Below are 16,715 nucleotides of genomic sequence, written 5' to 3' on the forward strand. Positions count from 1 at the left end.
CCAGTCATTGGAAGATATGTTACGAGCTTGTGTCCTAGACAGACTAGGAGAGTGGAAAAGTCACTTACCACTGATCGAGTTTGCTTATAACAACAGTTACCATAGTAGCATCGCGATGGCACCATATGAGGCACTTTACGGGTAAAAGTGCCAATCTCCTTTACGCTGGTATGGACCAAAAGAGAAAGGCAACTTAGGACCCGAATTAGTAAGACAGAACACAGAATATATCAAAAGGATAAGGGAAAGAATACGTACCGCCCAAAGTCGACAAAAGAGTTATGCAGATCAACGAAGAAAACCCCTCGAATTTTAGGAGGGCGATCACGTGTTCCAAAAAAAAAATCACCCCTACCACCGGGGTAGGAATGGCCCTTAAGGTACGGAAACTAAGCCCCCGGTACCTGGGCCCATTCCAAATCCTCTGGCGTATAGGAAATGTCGACATACCAACTCGCCCTACCACCGAATCTATCGAGACTACACAACGTGTTCTATGTGTCCCAGCTCCAAAAATACCAGCACGATCCAAGCCATGTGTTGCAGCAAGATGATGTAACACTCAAAGACGACCTGACCTTTAAACTACCAGCCGTGAAGATTGTAGACATAAGCATGAAGCAACTAAGGAGCAAGACGATACGACTGGTAAAAGTGGCATGGGGTAGTAATTCAAGGGACTACACATGGGAAAAAGATACTGACATAAGACAGAAGTTCCCGGAATTGTTTACAGGTAACGATCATGGTGAAGATTTCCTTTCCAACAGTAGGAGATTACAATAAGACCCCTAAGTCATTTAACAATCCTCATCGACCAATTTTGGACATGGAATTTAGGGACAAATTCTTTTTTTATGGGGGTGATAATGTAACAACCACCCCTTCTAGAAACAAAAATTAAATTCAAAATTCGAAAGTCAGTTGGGAGCTGGGCTTAGAATTTTGAATTTATGGATAGGAATCTAGTAACCGCCTTCCGTTTGAATTTAAAATTATCCTAACCACCCTATCACCAAATGTATATAAATAGGGGTGCACCTATAGGTAGAAAATCACTTCTCTCAAACACTAATCCTCTCCTTTCTCTCTCTACAAAAATATATTCTGTGTGCAAACACAAGGAACACAAGAGGCAAACTCATAGGCAAAACGGAAGCGTTAGGAAAAGTGTAGGGAATTATGCCTTTCTTACTTATGTTGGCATGTAATATGCTCTAGTTTATTTCCTTCCATCCATGCATGATTACTATCTTTTCATGTGTTACATGGCATTAAGTACCTTGTTCTCATCCCTTATCCATATTGAACATGTTTATCTATTTTTTCATTCATGACCTCTTGATTCATTAGTATATACTTTTTTATCATGTTTGATTTAATTATCTGATATACCCTAATTTTACCATGTGCACTTACATGACTTTTTACATCATCATATTATTAACGTTTCTTTAATGTTGAGAGTACATATCTTTTTACCATGTTTAATTATTTAATATACCTTAATTTTTATTATGTGCATTTACATGACTTTTTTCATATCATTATATTATTAGTGTTCCTTTGATGTTGAGAGTACATGCCCCTTATAACGTTTTATTTAATTATTTAACATATCCTAATTTTACTATGTGCCCTTACATGACTTTTGATACTGTTACATTATTATTATTCCTTTAATGTTGAGAGTACATGCTCCTTTTTGTGTCTTGTTCAAGGTACCCTAGTAACTAAATGACCTCTTATATCATTATGTTATTATTGCTCCTTTAATTTAAAGATCAAGGGTACATGCTTCTTATAATATCTAATCCAAGTATTTCAAATACCCCCATTTTATTACATGAAATTATATTGACTTTTATACCATTAGATTAATATTAATATTTCCTTGAGTTAAAGAGTACAAGCTCTCTTATAACTATTTTATTCAACTATTTTAAATTATTCTATTTTTTTATAATGTACATTTATTTTATATTATTAATACCCCTCTAGGGACGAGAGTACCTACTTTCTTATAAGGAAAAGTCTAGGGGGCCAGCAGTTTTATTGAATTTTGGCCAGCATGTAACCAGCAGGGGAAGGTGAGCCATTGGATGAAATCTCATATCAATCTCACACCATCAAATCATCATTGATGGCTAGTTGATGGCTAACAATCACAAAAATTGCTGGCCCCCTAGCATTGCTCTTATAAAGTCTTATTCAACATGCTTATTTTATCATAATATATGTCTCTCCTCTTGCATGATCTATTCTTATATGCCTAAATAACTCTACTTGTTAATTAAACTGAGGGAATGATCCTTCGGTAAGGGAAGGTGACCCCCAAAGACAAGATAATTGAGATGATCCTTCGGTAAGGGAAGGTGATCGAATTGAGATGATCCTTCGGTAAGGGAAGGTGATCGACAAACCTTTGGGAACCTTCGGTAAGGGAAGGGAACCCCCATCAATTTTATATAATAAGATATTTTTGTTGATATAACTCTTTTCTTGTGTATGTCTAAATAACCTTGATTGTAAATTGAACTGAGGGAATGATCCTTCGGTAAGGGAAGGTGACCCCCAAAGACAAGATATCGAGATGATCCCTCGGTAAGGGAGGGTGATCGATCGAGATGATCTTTCGGTAAGGGAAGGTGATCGCCAAGACATTCGAGATAAGAACCTTCGGTAAGGGAAGTGGACTCTCATTTATACCGGTTTGAGCTCAATACCTTCCATAAAAGTTAAAAGTTAAGAAAGAAGAAAGCATGAATGAAAGTTTGATTTTTAATTTCTTTTCAGATTTATGTATGATTATGTTGATGCTACTTAGAATGTTATCCTTCTATTTTTCCTGTATGCTTTCTCTTCTTGCACACATGTTCTACAAGAAAGATGCATATTACATGCCATATCATACGCCTCTTTTTAAAAATTTTGCATGTGGGCTGGAGATGGATATGGAGGTGTTGCATAGCACTCCTACTGAGACGTTAGGTTCTCACTACCTTTCTTTTTTTCCCATACTATCTCCAGAGGAACATGGCACAACGGAATCGGATCTTCATTGCGCGAAAAAGTGTTGGAGAAAGATTGCTAGTACCTCGATTTGCGAAGAACTGAAGGGTTCGGGCCAAGGATAGGACATGACACAAGGATGAAAGTTTCTTCAATGAAATTAGTTAGGATGCATTAGTTTCTTTTTCGTCATAGTTACCTTTAAGCACTATCCCCTTTAGGACCGTATTCATGGGAATTCTTTTATGTTTGCTTGAACCTCTTTGAGTTTTGTTCAATTTCACCCTTTTAGTACTACTCGATTTCCACCAAAAGTTTTGCGCGTGTTTTCCTTCTCTTCTTACCTAACGATTTAGTTATTTGCTTTTTTTCATATTAAGTGTGACACCCTACTTAAAGGCCTTTAAAGGTAGAATATTAACTTAGGGTGTTACAATTGGTGTAGGCGAAGGATAGAAAAATCTAATTAGGAGTTGCGTTGTTCTTCTACTAAATTAATTAATACGAAAAATTCTTCATCTGATGCAGAGTATATCTCCAAACCAAAAAGAGCTAAGGACGAGTCATTAGTAATAGTAACAGAGTATACCACTTCTCCCTTTATAGGGAGGGGGATTCTAGGATAAAAATTTTCCATAAAAATTTTATTATAAACTATATGTTATTTTAATTTTGGCTTTTCGTAATAAAAGATTTAATCAATTCATTTGTTTCTATATTTTATGTTTTTATCCCTATTCTCATTAATAATACACCCGTCCCAGACAATTATCTCAAAAGGACAATGAGATTTTCAAAAAAAAAAATATCCAATTTGACTCTGATTCTTTTTTTTGGGACTGATTAGTCTTTGTACCAAAAAAAAATAATATTAATTTTTTTTAGCACACGACCTAATCAATTCTATAAAAATAAAACTCAATAACTAGATTAAGTATTTTTTTTTTGTCAAAAACCTCGTTATCTTTTGAGGTAATTGTAAGTGACTATTTTAAATTTTTCTCTTAATAATAATGGCCTAACGATGGTGCAATGTATGAGTATTTTCATTGTGTCCCCCCTTCTTGATTCCCCAATTTGAAGGATAAAATATAGGGATTTTAAATGTCAAGAAATAGACATTTTTGTTCTGCTACGACTATATAATCATTCTTCTCTTTAAAAATTCTTTAAACAACATTTAATTATTTTTTTTTTCCATTTCACTCCATGCCATTCTCCCTTTTCTTTCTTTCTCTTTTTTTTTTCTTTTTTTTTTCAACATAGCTTTACTTTCATTTAGCTTAACAGTACTACTACCTTTCCGATGATCACCAGAAGAACATGGCCAACTATCAAAAAAGAAAATCAGCTATTAACAAACACACATTGCATGCATGATGCGGATAAGTAAAGTAACTAGATAATTAATACTTTTGTTATGAAAGTGAACCAAAGATAAGCCACATGTAATTATAACATTTCATAGTACTATTATTTAATTTTTATTCCAAATTTTGTTTTCAATATTACCACAAATAAATTAATTAATTAAAACTTAGTCATATATTTTCTTGATTTCCTTTATCAAATTTTGTTTGTCGATCATATCTTAATTATATATTTTTATTTAGTCATATATTTTCTTGATTTCCTTTATCAAATTTTGTTTGTCGATCATATCTTAATTATATATTTTTTAAATAAAAACTGTTTAAATTTTTGCAGATAATGCTGGTGAGATAAGCCTAGGCACAAAGAAAGCACATACACATATATGGAAAATAGCACACAACTAGAAGGTAGAAAGAAGCAATATATATTGCGATTCTTGTTCTCTCTTGTGATTTTGACGTTCAAGGGACAAAAGTGAATTTATACGACCATGATATAAAGCCAAAGAATGTTTAATCTTATTAGAATTATTTGTCAAGTTGCATGAATTATAAGAAGAGCACAAGTCAAACACGACCCATTAGATACGTCGTATCTTGCAGCTACACGTATCGAAATGTAGTTATGCGCATACGTAATTATATGATGGAGATAACAGGATGATAGAGACACGTAGTGTTTCTTTTTTGTTGATCAAAAATACTACACGTCTTTTAAAATTCCGCTTTTTATTTAATATGGGGAAGGGGGAGCATAGACCAGTGTGTGGTGTCAGGATACCAAAACTCGAACCCTCTGAGTTCAGGCTACCACACGGACCGTCCGATTTCGGTGGGGGGCACACGGACGGTCCGATTACTGAGGGCGATGACACGCGGCGCATAGGGACCAATCTCCATGCAAGTCTCGTGAGTGAAGACACTCCTCTCACCATCCGAAAGCATCACTATCCTAGATTTCATTTTCACTTTGAACCTCCCTTCTTCTTCCTCTCCTCCCTCTGAACCTTTGCATGGTGGAAAGAATTAAAGCATGCCAAAGAAAAAAAAAATTAAGGATGTGGATCGAGCTGAGCTTCATATTATGCATTATCTCAGTCATTCTGATTATGTAAGTTTTTTTTAAATATTTTTAAATTTTTTATACTTAATATTATTATTATTACTGTAAACTGTTTACTTGTTTTGGTTGTTATTTTTAGAAGTGCAAGTTAGAAATAGAAGTAGAATAAATAGTATTGTGTAGGGTTTTTTAGAATTTTTTTTAACTCAACTTTTTTAATCATAAGTTTCGGTAAAATAAAAATATTAGTATTGTTAGGTATTTAGTTTTAGTTTAACAGAAGTTAATTTTTTTTTTTTGTGGAAATTTTTATTATTTTATATGGTAAACTATTTAGTTGTTATTGTTATTATTAGTATTCTCCCGTATTTATATGACATTTTTAATTTTTTTAGATTTTTTATAATTAATTTTTGGTGGTAAATATTATTATTGTTAGTAATATGATTATTATTATTTTGTTGGTTGTTACATTTTGAAATCTAAACGGATGACTGTTAGGTATCTAGTTTAATAGACGATGGAATTATTTGTTTGGGAATTTTTAATATTTTGTATAATAGTTAATATTTAAAATAAATATAACCAAATTAACTTAAATGTTATTGTGAGTGAGAAAATGTTATAGAAGAATTTAAATGTGAACCTATTATTATTATTGTTATTGTTATTGTTATTGTTGTTGTGAGTGAGAGAGAAAATGTTAATGTTCAATGATTAATAGGATTATTTTAATTAAGCCTTGCTATGTTTTTTCTTGATGACAATGTTACTAGTTTTTAGAATATGAATGTGAATAGTTTCTAGAGTTGTTCATGATGGCATATACTGATTGTGAATGATTTTTAATACTGAGAAAAGAATGTGTTCAACAAATGAGTAATTAGTATTAGATAATATGTAAATTATTCTAATGTTGTTGAGAATATTCATTAAAAATAAATGTAGGGGTCATGAATTTTATTTGCAATTATGAGTAATTTTAAGGATTAATTAAAGAATTTTAGAAGTTAAAAGAATTAGTTATATAAGGATATGGTGAAATGATTGATGATGGTAAGTTAGTAATTGTTCATTATTTGACTAGTAATTTGTTATGTTTTTTTGTAGAAATTAAGAATGGTGACATGTAACCACCCAGTTCCTCCGGATCGGTACAACGATAGGGTGGAGGAGCATTTACGAATTACTGGGTTCTATCATGTGTCTCAGATTGGGATAGTTCAGTGTCAGAAATCATTGGTAAATGCTCTAATCGAACGTTGGCACCCAGACACACATACGTTCCACCTTCCCATTGGTGAATGTTCCGTGACTCTTGAAGATGTGTCTCTACTACTTGGTCTTTCCACAGATGGTCTTCCAATCACAGGGATGACAATGAGTAGTTTTGAAGCCATGGAGGCGGAGTGTCTGCTTCAATTTGGGGTTGCACCTCGTAGAGAGGACTGTAGATCAAGCTGCATAAAACTGACATGGCTCCGAAATGTAAAAGAGAATTTAGAATTGAATGATGAAATCAGTATGCAGAGGTATGTGAGGTGGCATATTATGATGCTGAACTTATTAATGTATTACTCATGTGGGGTATGTGTAACTAATGTGGACTATGTAATGTTCTCTCATAATAATAGGCTAATATGCTACACTAGATATTTTTCTATTAATGTATTCACCATCCTATTCTATAATGCTACAAAGATGTTTTAATAGTAGATTGTCATTAATTTCTAGGTATGTGAGGTGTCACATTATGTTGCTGATTGGGACCATACTGTTTGGGGATAAGTCGGGGGCAGGTGTGCACTGGAAATTTCTACCCTTGCTTCGTGATTTCTTCAATATTGGACAGTATAGTTGGGGTTCGGCATGCCTAGCACACCTTTACAGGGCGTTATGCAGGGCATCTCGTTATAACTGTAAGGAAATAGATGGTCCGCTAACACTTCTGCTTGCTTGGGCTTGGATCCGATTGCCGTTTCTATCCCCGCTTCCTAGAGAACCCCGCAGTTTCCCACTAGCAAACAGGTAATATTTTGTTAAAATGTATCCATTTGTTGATATTTACGATTCAGTTGAGCTAAAGGATGACATTGTATTAGGTGGCGTAACTGGGAACGTGGTGACCGACGATATAGATATCTGAAGCTAGGCCACTTTAGGAAGGCCTTTGATGAACTTCAGGAAGGCCAGGTGTGTTTTAAATAAACAAGTAATAAGTTTTGGGAATATTTGGCTTCGAGAAAACCATATATCATTGTGTTAGATATTTGAATTGTGGGTTGTAATCATAAGTGTTCTTTATTTTTCCAGTTTGTCTGGGTTGCCTATGCTGTGGATCGTGTGGATCCAAACATAATTCCTGCTGAAATATACATGCAGTCAGTTGTCTGGAGCGCTACGGTTCCATTGGTTTCGTTTGAATGTATCGAGTGGCATGCCACTGATAGGGTCAGGCGACAGTTCGGTTTGGTTCAGGGCGTGCCTTCTCAGGAACAGAATTTGGATAATGCTCATGGAGAGATTCTGACTGGACCCAAAAACCTTAATTGGGCCACCACACCGACTCATTCAAAATGGGTTATGCATTGGACAAACAGGTATCACTACGTTCTTTCTGAGGTTCCTATGCCTTCACAACATCCGTTGGATACCTACCTGAACTGGTACCGATCAAAATATGGGGACCGCTTAGCCTTGTCGATTCTTGCGGGTGAAGAGAATGATGAAGGTAACCAGGATGTGGATGTAGGCAATGAAGAAATGTATGAGGGTAACGAAGATACCAATGAGGGTGGTCAGGATATGGATGAGGACAATGAAGAGCAGGAGCAACTTATATCACCTCCAATTCAGCCTCCACAAGAACAACCTCAGTCCTCAACTCGGTATATTGGGGTATGTCACAGTATGAAGTAGGTGATGGAACTTCTTTTAGCCAGCTGCTTGGGTTCATGTCTGCAGATGCTTCACATGCACAATATGGCCATCAGCCGGAGTTCATGCCTGGCAGGTATTCGTTGGATACAAGGTATCCTGGCAATACATCATCGGTTGCATCTGGAGGATTTGTATCTGTGGACTCTAGTAGGAGTGAGGGTGGACGAGGAGTTTTGAATACTCAAAATCCTAACCCATGTAACATGGGACTCATTGAAGAAGATACTAACGTACTCGAAGAAGAAACCGATGCATATATAGTAGATAACCCGGATGAAGAGGGCGATGACGAGGAGGATGAAATTGAAGAGTTCGATGAGGATGAAGAATCTCGTAATGATGGTATTATGATAATTATTTTTCTTTACATATTCGATGACTTATTTTATTTAGTAGAATAAATGGCATCAAATATTTCATTTTGCTTCTTGATTTGTGGTATTTATTTTGGTATTTATTTTGGATTTCATCAAATAGTTGTTTATTGAAAATTCATTACAGGTCAGGAACGTAGTCCAGATGACAACGTCAAAGGTTACAATCTGAGGATTGATCCCCCACGTCGGAGTGCTAATCGTTTCACCCCTTCGGTCTTCAAAAAAGCGGCCAAGAAATGCAAGAACTTAGTGAAAGATGTGAAGTGGAAAATGAGAAAATAGTATGTCACCTATTGTTTAGAGTTATTTGTAGTTGTTCAACATTATGTCGTGAGGACTTTATGTAAATTTTACAGTTACTTGTATTGGTTTGACAATATGTACTGAGGACTTTATGTAATGTTTGGAGTTACTTGTAGTGGTTATTGTTTATGTATTGATGAATTTTATTTTCCGTTTAGACTAATTTCCTTGTATTGGACTATGTATGTAGTACTTTATATGTGTTGGACCCTGTTGATGTATTATGTATGGTTGCGAGAACCGGTTCAGATGGGGTTCAACCCGTTTAATTTTAAATTATTTTATTAAAGGACCAAAAAAAAAATTTAGATCTGTTAATTTAACAAAAAAACGTTTAATCAACCCTAAAAAAACCGGTTAGACAAAGTTAAAAAGCCGGCCGGTTCGACCGGTTTAATTTAATTTTAAATTATCTTATTAAAGGAGCAAAAAAAAATTTAGATGTAGTAATTTAACAAAAAACCGTTTAATTGACCGTAAAAAAACCCGTTAAACAAAGTTAAAAAGCCGGCCGGTTCGACCGGTTTAATTTAATTTTAAATTATCTTATTAAAACCGGTCCGGTCGGTCTTTAAAATGTATTTTGCTTTCCGGGTTTTTTAGCTTACCCGTAACGGTTAACTGAATGATTCCGGGTTTCTCCGGTTGAACCGGCAGATCCGGTCCGGTTTTTGTCACATCGTAGTATGTAATAATGTCTCGTAACAGCTAAACATACCTCCAAAAGATATTTATCAACTGACGTACTAACCATCAGATTATATAGTTCCACAGATCTGTTATAATAATATAAAGTCATTAAATATAAGGTTACATATAGCATGTCATCTTACATCAGTTTGGTGATAAGGGATTTATTATACAATATCATATTAAAACAGTGAACCTAGGGGGCTTCTCCGCTGGGATTTGAACCAACTGACCGACGACATCTGCTTCGACTATGTCCCTCAGCACCACATAGAGTACATCGCCTAGGACGACGTAACATCCTCCTGTCCATCTCATTTAGAAAACGCGTCATCTTCGGGCGACCTTTCGTCACCCGTCGCAGGTACGGATTCGGTATGAACCGAGGTCCGTTGTAAGCAGGCCATGTAGTGGGATTACCTAGTGGCCGAAACCGTGCACGGTACACCCGCCGCACTTGATCCATCTTGTACACATCATGAACATACAGTCGCCAATCGAGTCGTTGGTTGGCACAACATGCGAACACATGTCGACAGGGGATCCGATCCACTTGGAACTCACCACAGTCACATCGAAGGCCACGTAGATCAACTGCAAACTCTTGTCCACTTGGCATCTCACGAACCTCAAAGACCTCATTCTGCCTATCAAAGCAACTCACCTGTATATTTCCTGATGCTATCTGGTTTGCATGCAACTTCGACGTCACTATCTCCGAAAACACATGGCCAGCATTGATCCGGGCCTCTGCCTCCGCTCTTTTACGGGTGAACAACTCATTTAGCCTGTAGAATGTTGCCTTCACAAGAGCAGTAATGGGAAGATTACGGGCACCCTTTAGAACTGAGTTGATGCACTCCACTAGATTCGTCGTCATGTGACCCCATCGGTACCCGCCATCAAAGGCCAATGCGTACTGTTCGCGAGGAATTCGGTCTATCCAGTTTGTGTACGCCTCGCCACGCTCCCTTAACCTCTGGTAACGCACGTCGAACTCCCGCACCGTCCTTGAATATCCTGGCATATCACAGCATGTAGAAACCAAAGTAATTGAGTTCAATAGATTTATTTAAGGCACATCTATTAATAAATTTATTAAATTTAGTAAATGATTACCGATGTTAACGACCAATTTTTGGAGGTACGGTGCCTTGAACTTTCTCAGGAAATTAGACTCTATGTGCCTGATGCAAAACATATGAAACGCTCTAGGAGGTGACCAAGCTCCGTTACTACGTTCCACAGCTGCATTGATCGACTCGTGCCTGTCAGATATTAGACCCACTCCATCTCGAGTAACAACATGTTGACGGAGGTTACTTAGGAAAAAATGCCATGCATCAGATGTCTCTCCCTCAACAATAGCAAAGGCAATCGGGACTATATTGTTGTTGCCATCCTGTGAAACTGCCACAAGGAGACAACCCTTATACTTTCCGTACAAGTGAGTCCCATCCACCTGGACAACTGGCTTACAATGTCTGAATGCCCTAATACAAGGGTAATAACTCCAGAATACACGATGCAATACCCGAATATCACCCACCAAGTCATCGCCTTGATATGCAGGCATAGTCTCAAAATGGACAACAGCTGATGGCTCCTTGTGACACATGGCCTCAAACCATATAGGCAAGGCTTCATACGATGCTTCCCAACCTCCAAATATTTTTTCTACTGCCCTCTGCTTAGCCAACCATGCTTTCCGGTAACTGACGGTGTAGTTGAATTTGGATTGCACTTCTGCTATAACTGATTTTACCTTTAAGGAGGGGTCAACTTCAACCAGTGGCTTTATTGCTTCTGCAATTGTGATAGAGTCCAGTTTCGAATGATCCGGTGAAATGGTGGCGGTGGTACACGTGTGGCTACCATTATACCTCCGTACAACCCAACAGTATTTCCTGCTGATCAAGCTAACTCTGATAAGCCAGTCACATCCTGACCCATACTGTGTACACTTGGCGTAAAATGTCAACGGCTCAGACTCATATACCCGGTAGTCTACGCTTCGTCGTATGGTATACTCCTTAACCGCCTTAATAACAACTTCTCTGGAACTGAACTCCATCCCAACCGCGAACTCACCATCTGCGACCATAGGAATCTCTGCAGGGACAAATGCCGTAAGATAAATTTATTTAATACGCAGCTATTTCAAAAACCGACTGTAAAGGTAAATCAAATATCACTGCATCCAGTACCCTATAAATCAAAACCTTGAACATCTTATGATGTCACCCTAGACAACATAACCACAGCAGCAACAAATGTAAAAAACCAAACCGGACCGACCGGTTCGACCATAAAACCAAATGAACCGTGCCGGTCCGGTCCGGTTCATGGCATTTGAACCGTTCAACAGATCCAACCTGTGCACATACTAGTTACAACCTCATGCAATTTGCTACAACCATATCTTAACAACATAAATATTATTCCCTAATAACACATGAAGCATATAAAAGAAAGAAATAAATTCCTACAAAACACTAATACCACGATTACGTACCTGCAGTCATATATTCCGGAAATTCATGAACATGCATGGCTTCCAAGTCTAAAACTCGCATGAATGATGGCTCCTCAAACGGCACTTCGTTTGCAAGTGCATTCGCCACTTCTGTCACATCTGGGCACATGCCTCTGTCAGCTTGATCTTCATCTCCATCGGGAGCAACAAATTCGTAGTTGCTTTCGAAGTCTTCTTCACTGTCACTATTATAATCTTCCTGTAGAATATTCCGGTCGGCCTCGGATTGTTCAAACTCTACATACAACTCGATGAACGAGATCTGAGCGCGGTTTTCAATATACATTGAAAACATCTCCTGCATGCTCGCTTCGTCCGTGACATATCTGGTTTGAAATTGAACGAACCCACCAAATACCGGTACGGGATATCTGTATAGCATACATGATATCTTTTTTGCCCTCTCAGAATCAATCTTCTCACAGATCACACCCTTGAGCTCTTCAAATGAGATGATAAAAGGAATAACAACATCTAATGGATTTTCGCAACTAAACTTTACTCCTTCAGACGTTTGTAACAAGATTTGACCAAAATAATACACTTTAATCAAAACTCTGTCACTCATTTCTCTCAATGACAAAAAAATAACCCTTACCTCAGCTATTAACTTCTCTAAATCATCATAACTATGAAACTGACCCAGAGAAACAACACACAGGATGCAGCCGCTGAAGAAGGAGAAGAAGACGGGAAGGGGGAAGAATACAATTTACCTACCACTAACTCGCTGCACACTTTTATATAACCCTATCTACTCAACTCGGACCATGCGTTTTCCTTTTCCCGGTTCGCCATTCAAACCGAAAACGGACGGTCCGACTTCGGTCTCCCTTAACTCAACCTCTCAACAAACAACTCGGACCGTTCGACTTCCTCACTCTAACTATGCATTTCGGACGGTCCGTTTTTTATGTACACGTTTTTCTCCCTCCATCATGCCAATTCGGACCATCCGATTTCTGGGGAACAAATTCACTATCAAAGAAATCGGATGGTCCGTGTTCTCCTCCCTAAAGCTGGCAAAACTCTGCCCCACATGCATGTCTAACCCGCCCATTCTCCATATCCATGAAAAGCCCACACATGTGCTCCATTTCCATAAAAATGAGCCTTAAAATTCAGCATTTCGTCAATTTTTTAATTTAATAATATCATTTAATTATTTTTAAATTAAAACACATTTCTGTTTTTAGATAAATAAATTATTAATTTAATTTAATTTAAATTTTATTAACTAAAATTTCTCTAACTTTTTATTAATATAAAAAAGTAGTTACTTTATTTTTTTATTTTTTCTTTCTCTTTATTGTAAGGTCGTTATTAATTTATCACCATATTTTTTTCGGACGTTCTCTCTCGTACAACATGATATCATACAACTTTTTCTCTTAGAGTGAAATTTTCTGCTATTAACACATTCAAAATTAACACGAACAATATAAACACATATCCAAAATTAAATATTTATACATCTAAATTATATTAATATTACAAATTCCACATAAATAGAATAGTATAAAAAATTCTTAACACAAACACATAAAAAAACACCATAAACATATTTAATATTATGCATGGATTAAAAGAATAAAACCTTTTATTATTAAAAAAAAGAAAAATTTCTATAAACACAAAAATTGTGAAAGAAATAATAAATTCTAAATCAAATAAAATAGTACAAAAATAAAACATTCTTAATATAAACACATTTAAAATAAATACCAGACACATCTAAAATTATACATAAATTAAAAAGATAGAATATTTTATTAATTAGAAAAAAGGAATAGATGAGATATAAAAAATTCTACTAACCACCACATTCACACGTCCAAAATTCGAAGGAGGTGAGGCTATTAAAATTCGTTAACGGAAGAAGTAGTGGATCAACGAAGGAGGCACGGGGAGGTGCATATCGCCGGGATAGGTGCGCATCGCCGATGGAGGATATCGTCGCAAAGGAGGTGCGCGGCCTAGGAGAAGACAAACGCGGCGACATATGAGGAGGAGAAGACGAACGCAACTCTGGATTTTTACTGAGGAAAGGTTTTACCGTGAAAATCTGATTTGGAATATTTTAGGATTTTATTTGGGATATGTTAGTATTTACAAGATTTAAATTTTCGTTAATCTGATTTTGTAGATTTGTATTTAAATTAAACAATAAATCTATTTGGATGTGTTTATTTTATTTTTTTAGGTTAATGTAACAAAAAGACCGAATAAAGAACTAATTTAAAGAATACCTAGTTATACTGTTATTTATTAGAAGTACAGAAATTAATATTGTTATATGGTGCACGAATTTGTGATCCGCACAACTAACCAGCAAGTGCACTGGGTCGTCCAAGTAATACCTTACGTGAGTAAGGGTCGATCCCACGGAGATTATTGGTTTGAATCAAGCGATGTTTATTTTATTATTCTTAGTCAGGATATTAATCAAAATTATCAGTTGGAATTATTAGATTGAAAAAAAATAAAAGAGAATAATAGCGTTACTTGTTGTGCAGTAATGAGAAATATGTTGGAGTTTTGGAGATGCTTTGTCCTCTGAACTTCAACTCTTCCTTGAAATCCTTCAACACACGCAAGGTTCCTTCCATGGCAAGCTCTATGTAGGGTGTCACCGTTGTCAATGGCTACCTCCCATCCTCTCAGTGAAAACGTTCCTATGCTCTGTCACAGCACGACTAATCATCTGTCGGTTCTCAATCAGGTTGGAATAGAATCCATTGATTCTTTTGCGTCTGTCACTAACGCCCAGCCTTCAGGAGTTTGAAGCTCGTCACAGTCATTCAATCCCAGAATCCTACTTGGAATACCACAGACAAGGTTTAGACTTTCCGGATTCTCATGAATGCCGCTATCAATCCGGCTTATACCACGAAGATTCTGATTAAGGAATCTAAGAGATACTCATTCAATCTGATGTAGAACGGAGGTGGTTGTCAGGCATACGTTCATGGATTGAGGAAGGTGATGAGTGTCACGGATCATCACCTTCTCCATAATTAAGCGCGAATGAACATCTTAGATAAGAACAAGCGTGTTTGAATGGAAAACAAAGGAATTGTATTAAATCATCGAGACGTTGCAGAGCTCCTCACCCCCAACAATGGAGTTTAGAGACTCATGCCGTCAAAAAGTATGTAATTCAGATCTGAAAATGTCATGAGGTACAAAATAATTCTCTAAAAGTTGTTTAAATAGTAAACTAGTAACCTAGGTTTACAGAAAATGAGTAAACTAAGATAATTGGTGCGGAAATCCACTTCTGGGGCCCACTTGGTGTGTGCTGGGGCTGAGACTAAAGCTATCCACGAGTAGAGGCTTTTCTTGGAGTTAAACTCCAAGTTATGACGTGTTTTGGGCGTTCAACTCCGGATCATGACGTTTTTCTGGCGTTTAACTCCAGACAGCAGCATGTACTTGGCGTTAAACGCCAAGTTACGTCGTTTATCTTCGCGCAAAGGATGGACTATTATATATTGCTGGAAAGCCCTGGATGTCTACTTTCCAACGCCGTTAAGAGCGCACCAATTGGACTCCTGTAGCTCCAGAAAATCCATTTCGAGTGCAGGGAGGTCAGGATCCAACAGCATCAACAGTCCTTTTTCAGCCTAAGTCAGATTTTTGCTCAGCTCCCTCAATTTCAGTCAGAAAATACCTGAAATCACAGAAAAATACACACACTCATAGTAAAGTCCAGAAATATGATTTTTGCCTAAAAACTAATAATATTTAACAAAAAGCTAATTAAAACATGCTAAAATCTACATGAAATTACCCCCAAAAAGCGTATAAAATATCCGCTCATCACAACACCAAACTTAAACTATTGCTTGTCCTCAAGCAACTAGATAAATAAAATAGGATGAAAAGAAATTAAGAAACAATAATATCTCAGAGTTTCAAGTGAAGCTCAGATTCTAATTAGATGAGCGGGACTAGTAGCTTTTTGCTTCTGAACAGTTTTGGCATCTCACTTTATCCTTTGAAATTCAGAATGGTTGGCATCCATAGGAACTCAGAATTCAGATAGTATTATTGATTCTCCTAGTTTAGTATGTTGATTCTTGAACACAGCTTCTTTATGAGTCTTGGCCGTGGCCCTAAGCACTTTGTTTTCCAGTATTACGACCGGATACATAAATGCCACAGACACATAATTGGGTGAACCTTTTCAGATTGTGACTCAGCTTTGCTAGAGTCTCCAGTTAGAGGTGTCCAGAGTTCTTAAGCACACTCTTTTGCTTTAGATCACGACTTTAACCACTCTGTCTCAAGCTTTTCGCTTGGACCTGCATGCCACAAGCACATGGTTAGGGACAGCTTGATTTAGCCGCTTAGGCCTGGGTTTATTTCCTTGGGCCCTCCTATCCATTGATGCTCAAAGCCTTGGATCCTTTTTACCC

The 16,715-nt window shown here is 36.9% G+C and overlaps 2 protein-coding genes across 2 annotated transcripts; one reads left to right on the forward strand and one right to left on the reverse strand.

The window, feature by feature from the left end:
• Positions 1–5,161: 5,161 nt before the first annotated feature.
• LOC130936791 (serine/threonine-protein phosphatase 7 long form homolog) lies at positions 5,162–9,181 on the forward strand. The gene is made up of 6 exons (XM_057866938.1): positions 5,162–5,496; positions 6,559–6,980; positions 7,183–7,476; positions 7,551–7,641; positions 7,762–8,730; positions 8,890–9,181. Exons 1-5 carry the CDS (start codon positions 5,419–5,421, stop codon positions 8,365–8,367), a joined length of 1,491 nt encoding a protein of 496 aa, XP_057722921.1. The 5' UTR covers positions 5,162–5,418; the 3' UTR covers positions 8,368–8,730; positions 8,890–9,181.
• A 491-nt stretch (positions 9,182–9,672) lies between these two features.
• Positions 9,673–12,862, reverse strand: LOC130934392 (uncharacterized). Its single transcript, XM_057863968.1, has 4 exons — positions 12,274–12,862; positions 10,878–11,870; positions 9,992–10,778; positions 9,673–9,844 (listed from the first exon to the last, which is right to left on the reverse strand). Exons 1-4 carry the CDS (start codon positions 12,860–12,862, stop codon positions 9,673–9,675), a joined length of 2,541 nt encoding a protein of 846 aa, XP_057719951.1.
• Between the last annotated feature and the right edge of the window lie 3,853 nt (positions 12,863–16,715).

Source organism: Arachis stenosperma, chromosome 6 (assembly GCF_014773155.1).
Source record: "Arachis stenosperma cultivar V10309 chromosome 6, arast.V10309.gnm1.PFL2, whole genome shotgun sequence".
Taxonomy (NCBI): Eukaryota; Viridiplantae; Streptophyta; class Magnoliopsida; order Fabales; family Fabaceae; genus Arachis; species Arachis stenosperma.